The following is a 6424-nucleotide window of genomic DNA, read 5'->3' as shown; positions in this document are numbered from 1 at the left end:
GCCCTTGACCAGAATCGAACCCAGGACCCTTCAGTCCGCAGGCTAACGCTCTATCCACTGAGCCAAACCAGTTAGGGCTAAAATATGTTTTTATTTATTTTTTAGAGAGAGGGGAAGGGAAAGGAAGAGAGAGACAGAAACATCAATGTGATGTGAGAGAGAAACATCAATGGGCTACCTCATACCCCCCACTGGGGATTGAGTCTGCAACTTGGGCATGTGACCTCTTGGTACATTGGCAATGCTCCATCCATAGACCCACACTGGCTGGCAGCTCTGATCAATTCTCTTTTTTAAAATATATTTTTATTTATTTCAGAGAAGAAGGGAGAGGGAGGGAGAGCAAAGAGAAAGAGATAGAAACATCAGTGATGAGAGAGAAGCATTGATTGGCTGCCTCCTATACATCCCCCACTGGGGATCAAGCCCGCAACCTGGGCGTGTGCCCTGACTGGGAATTGAACCCTAACCCTTCAGTCCGCAGGCTAACGCTCTATCCACTGAGCCAAACCAGTTAGGGCTAAAATATGTTTTTATTTATTTTTTAGAGAGAGGGGAAGGGAAAGGAAGAGAGAGACAGAAACATCAATGTGATGTGAGAAACATCAATGGCTACCTCATACCCCCCACTGGGGATGGAGTCTGCAACTTGGGCATGTGACCTCTTGGTACATTGGCAACTCTCCATCCATAGACCCACACTGGCTAGGCAGCTCTGATCAATTCTCTTTTTTTAAATATATTTTTATTTATTTCAGAGAAGAAGGGAGAGGGAGGGAGAGCGAAGAGAAAGAGATAGAAACATCAGTGATGAGAGAGAAGCATTGATTGGCTGCCTCCTATACATCCCCCACTGGGGATCAAGCCCGCAACCTGGGCGTGTGCCCTGACTGGGAATTGAACCCTAACCTCTCGGTTCATAGGTCGACGTTCAACCACTGAGCCACACTGGCTGGGCTCTGATCAATTACTTAATGCAGGTTCCCAAGAGGCAGTCCTGGCCCATATTGATCCTGAGGGAGGAGGTTCTAACCAAGAACTATCAGGCAGAGGGAAAAGAAACCAGACAGTGGGTGGGAGCGGGGAGCCACGAGGTTGTGGGAGGTAGGGGATTTCTTCATCACGCGTCAGTAAGAATCACCACACAGGACAAATCGGAAAGGAGGTGCATAGAGACCATGGGAGGGGCAAAGAGCCCTCTTGGGGGTTGGGGGAGGCAGGTCCCAAGCCTCTTCATTCGGGGTCTGTATTCCTGTAGTTATTTCAGTCGTTTCAGGTCCAGGTCACCTGTTACAGAGGCATCCCCGGGGGCCTGCCTGGAGGAGGTGGGCAGGAAATCTTCACATGGGGGTGATCGTGGCTTTCGCCTGGTGTTGGGACTCCTCCAGTTCCAGCCCCAAGTTGCTCTCTCCTTCCTTCTTGGCCCTTTTCTCCTTCTCTCTCTTGCCTTCTTTACTATAGAGACACAAAGGCCCCAGACCACAATAAGAAACAATCACTCCTATTGAATGGAAATTTACCTGTGCCAGACCTCGTGATGAGTGTTTTACAGAAAGTGTCTTCATTGAATCCTCAGAATAAAACCTAATGAGGCAACTTTGTTATTTCCACTTTACAAAGGCAGAAACTAAAGCCCAGTTGTCCCATGGAGGAACAGGTGGGAGGTGGGAGGATGGATGGGTGGGTGGATGGGTGGGTGGATGGGAAGATGGGTGGATGGCACATCTTGGGCTCAGCTGAGACTCAGCCAGGCTAGTCTCCTCTCAGGTCCTGCCCTCCTGCCCCAAGCCTTTGCCCCCTAGTCCTGGCCCCATGGCTGTGGGGCACAGTGTCAGGAAAGCTGGTGGTCAGGATGGGCTGCTGTGAGGAGAAAACATCTGAGCAGGGACTGAGGAGGAGCCACCCAGATGCTATAGGGAAAGAGGTCCCAATTAGAGTGCACAGTAAGTGCAAAGGCCCTGGGGCAGGAATGTGCTTGAGGTGTTCAAGGACAAAAAGGTCATTTGTACACACCCATTTCCCCCAGAAGGGGGCTCACACAGACCCCCTGACTCCCCCACTCACACAAACACACACTCACACAGGCAGTACCTCAGGTCTGTGCTCTGGTACAGGCTGGTCTCCATTATGAACATGGATTCATTGTCCTGAGCTCTTTAGGAAAGATGGAGACAGGGGGTAAAGGATGGGAAGTGGGGATAGCCTCACCCCAGTCTTCCCAGGGTTGGGGTTCATGAACTCCAGGAAGCAAGGAGGGGTGGGTTGCACGGCTATTCTGGTCTGTGGGATGGGAGTCTAAGGAATAACAGGGAAATGGAGAGATGGGGGCCTTCTCTTCTTACCAGAGAGGGTAAGAAGTGGGAGGGGGTGCCCAGTACTTTGGGGAGGGGTGGTGAAGGGCGAAGGGACAGGCGGCTCCAGGGGCGTGGGGGTGTGGGGGACAGATGCTCCCACCTCCTTTTGGTACACCAGATGCGGTTGACGAGCAAGAGGACGAACACTATGAACAGGAACCCCACAACGGCAGCCAGGCCCTGCAGCCACGGCTGCAGGCGACGCTCGGTGGCTGTTGGAAGGTGGGGGGAGGTGGGACTCAGAGATGGGGAGTGTAGGGCCCCACCAAAGGTGAAGGGGAGAAGGCAGCCCGGGTTGCTTAGTCAGATGGGGGCTGGGTGTCCGAGAAGGGAAAGGTGCTAGGGACCCAGCCTGGGGAGGTGGGCTCGTCCCCACGACCCCTCCCCACCCACCGCCCCAGTGGTGGGCCCCCCTACCCTGCTGGGCTTCAGCGGGCGAGAGGAGCAGGGCGCTGATCACCAGAAGGGTCTTCAGGGCCTCCATGGTGTGGAGGAGCCGGCAGCGGGAGTGTGCAGTCCGGATGAGCCCGGTCCTCTTTGGCTGGGCGAGGCCCTGCCCAGCCCCTGATAAGGCGCAGGTGGGTCCGGGGCAGGGGCAGGCCCTCCCTTCGCCCTACCTGGTTGGCATCCCCCTCCCTCCAGGAGGGCAGACTCTGGACCTGGTGTAACAATTAACCCAGGGACTCTGGCACCTGCGCCCTGCGCCCGCCCAGGACCGCCAACGCCGAGGTCCCCCAGGCTCCACACCACCGGGGCCAGGCTGGGGTGGCCCTAGCCTTCTTTTCCGGGCCCAGGCTCAGCACTCTTATGTGTCATGCTTCCTTCTCTGAACACCTCCATTTATAGAAGCGCAGGGAGGCCAGGAGCACAGAGGTGGTGCAGAAACGGCCAGAGCTTGGGTCTCCCTCCCCACCAGCTTGCTCTGCCTCATCCTGCTTCCCTGACCCCTGGGGACCCACAGTCACTGACGGGTGAGGACTGAACTGGAAGGGATGAGTGATGGGCCACTAGTCGCCACCAAACCCAGCCACTCCCTGTGGCCAGAGATCAGGGCACCCTGGGCAGCTGATGACTCAGGCTCTCAACTTTGGTCCCCGGGTTGATTAGATACGGGGCCTGCGGGAGTGCAGGAGGGCCCACCCCAGCCGCCACAGGCCAGCCACAGCCCAGGCACGTGGGAGGGAGGCCAGCTGGTGGGGGCTGGCCCTTCTTCAGGCTTGTGAGACCTCCACAGGCTGGGGCTGGAGAATGCCAGCATCATTGCACATGCACTTATGGAGTGCTCACTGCATACTTTCCTGAGGTCTGACTCTAACCACCGTGCAGATGGGCCACTCACGTGTCATTGCTCAGGCAACCCAGCCCTAGAACAGGCCCCCTTCGACCAGCCAGTGGGCATATATGAAGCACCTACTGTATGTCTGTCCTGTGCAAAGCTTGGAAGGGAAGGAAGCCTCAGGTGCTGTCCCCAGTTCACAGGCTAATTGGGGAGTCAGGACCCCCAGAGACAGATCCAGCAACAAAGCAGTGGAGCCGGGAATGAGGTGTGGAGTCGGGGGGCGGGGCGGGATTCGGAAGTGGGTGAGCTCAGAAGAGTGAGTGGGGGCAGAACCCCAAACAAGTCATTTCTAGGCTGTGTGCCTCCATTTCCCCATCTAAGTCTCACTCAGAGGATTAAATGAGATAATACATGGAAATGGCTCATTTAGCACAATAGCAGGCATGTACTAAGCACTAGGCAAGGGCTGGCTACTGATATTATTATTTTTAAAATCTTCTTGGCACTCTGTGTTTACAGATGGCCTGCAGCTTGCTGGAGGCTGGGTGGGGTTAAACTCTGGGAGTCTGGGGGCGCAGGAGGGTAGAAATAGTCAGTGTCCTGGCAGCCAAGAAAGGGAACGTTCTCTGCAAGACAGGGCAGAGCCGTGGAGAAAGGGCTCCGGGAGCACAGGTCCAGTCTGTACGGCGCCAAGGAGGGTGGCACCTGGGCCCTGAGCCCGAGGGCAGCGCCAGCTCAGTCCAGCCTCCAGGAGCTTCGGGTGGGCGGTTCCTTGAAGGCGATGGAGGGGCAGTGGGGGGCCCGGGCGGGGGCGACAGCAGGCGCCCCCTCACCACCCCTGCCATTGTCCTCATCACCCCGCCAGGCCAGGGCCAGCTGCAGGTCTAGCTCCTCCAGATCCTCACCCTCCAGGCTTGGGCGCAGCTCCCGGGGGGCGTCCTCCTGGTCTGGCTTTGGGCCAAAGGCCCAGTCTGTGGTAGGAGCTAGTGAGGAGCATCCCAGGCCCTGCCCACCCCCACCCCCAACCTATAGAGGCCCTCTGCCTCCCCAAGTCCCCATCCACCCTCCTCCCCTCCCTGACTTGGGGAGGCCCTCAGACACCCCGCCCCCCAGTGGCCCAGCACTAGCCTAAGCCAGGCTCATGGTGGGTTGGGACTCACCAGCCAGGTCGTGGGCGAGGTCCTTGATGAGATGCCCGACAATGGCATAGGCCACAGCCACCACCAGGAGCGCAGCCAGCAGCAGGTACAGCACATACCTGGGCAGGCGGATGGCATCCAGTGGGGGCGGGCGGTATTCCTCATACAGCGGTGGGGCCTGGCTCCGGCTCTCGGCCCCTGCCTCACCCACCAGCCCCGGCATGGTGGCCACCTGGAGCAGGAGAGGCCCAGAGGTGACCCGTGCAGCGGAAGTATTAAGGGGCTTTGGGTAAGAAGATTGGGGCTTTCCTCTGGCCACCATCTGCCTGGATGAATCACATTGCAAATCACTTCCGCCCACTGCCCCCTCCCTCGCTCAGCTCCAGCCACACCTGCTGCTACCCTGCACACCTCTACCTCAGGGCCTTTGCACAGGCTGTCCCTCTCCTGGAAAAACCTCTGCCCTCATGGTGCTGACATTCAAAGTGGGAAAATGGACTGGGAAAAACATAACCTTAGAGTAAACGATGTATTGGGTGAGAAAATGAAGAGTGGTAGTGGAGGGGGAGGGGCTGGTACTGCTACGAGGGCGGTTCAAGTTTAAAACAGGGCTGCCAAAGCCATGCTGAGATGACGTTGGAGCAGAGACACAGAGGAGTAAGGGAACCAGCCATGGGAGTACCAGGGGGGAAAGTGTTCCAGGCAGAGAGAACCGCCTGAGCAAAATCGCTGGCCTGCACCTGGCATGTTGGAGGAACAGTAGGAGGCCGTGTGGCCGGAACAGAGTGAGCAAGGAGGAGAGAGAGAGGAGGGGAGAGCAGGGAGGGGACCCAGCAGGTTGTGCAGAGCTTTGTGGGCCTTGGAGGGGATTTGGGATCTCCTCACTCCATCCCCAGGGAGGTGGGAGCCTTGGAGGACTGTGGGCAAAGAAACCTGACTCAGGAGCTCAATGGCGCCCTCTGGCGACTGTGGCCGACCAGGGCCAGGGTAACAGCTGGTCCAAGTTGGCGATGATGAGGCTGGACCTGGGTAGAGGTAGAAGAGAAGGGAAGTGTGCGGATCTGGGATAGGTTGTTTTTTAAAATATATATATTTTATTGATTTTTTTACAGAGAGGAAGGGAGAGGGATAGAGAATTAGAAATATCGATGAGAGAGAAACATCTATCAGCTGCCTCCTGCACACCTCCTACTGGGGATGTGCCCGCAACCAAGGTACATGCCCTTGACCGAAATCGAACCTGAGACCCTTCAGTCCGCAGGCCGGCGCTCTATCCACTGAGCCAAACCGGTTAGGGCTGGGATAGGGTTTTAATTGGTCACACCTGAGTGTTTTTAGGCTGACCACCGAGAATGCTGGGGTTTCCATTTCCGGTGGGAGAGGCAACTTCGGAGGCAGTAAGAGGAAATGTAAGGACACACTGGGTTTGAGGTGCTTCATCGGATGGAGATGTGGAGGGGCAGCTGGGCCTAGTGTGGAGCGCTCAGGGGAGCCCCGGCTGGAGACAGGACTCAGCACAGATGAGGTTAGATCCCCTACAGACAGTGGACCAGGCCACCCAGAGGGGTGAGCCCCCCCGCCCCACCCGCTCAGGAACCAGCCCTGGGCAATGAGGGAGAGAGGGCGAGGGAAGCTGGGCAAATGCAGGGTCC

The 6424-nt window shown here is 57.1% G+C and overlaps 1 protein-coding gene across 1 annotated transcript; it reads right to left on the bottom strand.

Annotated features, from left to right (window-relative positions):
• Positions 1 to 896: 896 nt before the first annotated feature.
• Positions 897 to 5026, bottom strand: SMIM24 (small integral membrane protein 24). The gene is made up of 5 exons (XM_005858807.2): positions 4794 to 5026; positions 2772 to 2918; positions 2455 to 2566; positions 2092 to 2154; positions 897 to 1455 (listed from the first exon to the last, which is right to left on the bottom strand). The coding sequence occupies exons 1-5, from the start codon at positions 4993 to 4995 to the stop codon at positions 1341 to 1343; spliced, it is 639 nt and encodes a 212-aa protein (XP_005858869.2). The 5' UTR covers positions 4996 to 5026; the 3' UTR covers positions 897 to 1340.
• Between the last annotated feature and the right edge of the window lie 1398 nt (positions 5027 to 6424).

The sequence above is a fragment of the Myotis brandtii genome, unplaced genomic scaffold (assembly GCF_000412655.1).
Source record: "Myotis brandtii unplaced genomic scaffold, ASM41265v1 scaffold122, whole genome shotgun sequence".
NCBI classification, from domain to species: Eukaryota; Metazoa; Chordata; class Mammalia; order Chiroptera; family Vespertilionidae; genus Myotis; species Myotis brandtii.
This window is presented reverse-complemented; position numbering and strand designations above follow the sequence as displayed.

What these genes read in the sequence shown, in the direction of transcription:
- SMIM24 (XM_005858807.2), bottom strand. Translation starts at nt 4,995, where the DNA reads ATGCCGGGGCTGGTGGGTGAGGCAGGGGCCGAGAGCCGGAGCCAGGCC. An exon ending in CCTCGCCCACGACCTGGCTG is followed by an intron (nt 2,919 to 4,793) that starts GTGAGTCCCAAC and finishes GCGCCTTATCAG; the next exon opens with GGGCTGGGCAGGGCCTCGCC. An exon ending in TACCAGAGCACAGACCTGAG is followed by an intron (nt 1,456 to 2,091) that starts GTACTGCCTGTG and finishes GTGTCTCTATAG; the next exon opens with TAAAGAAGGCAAGAGAGAGA.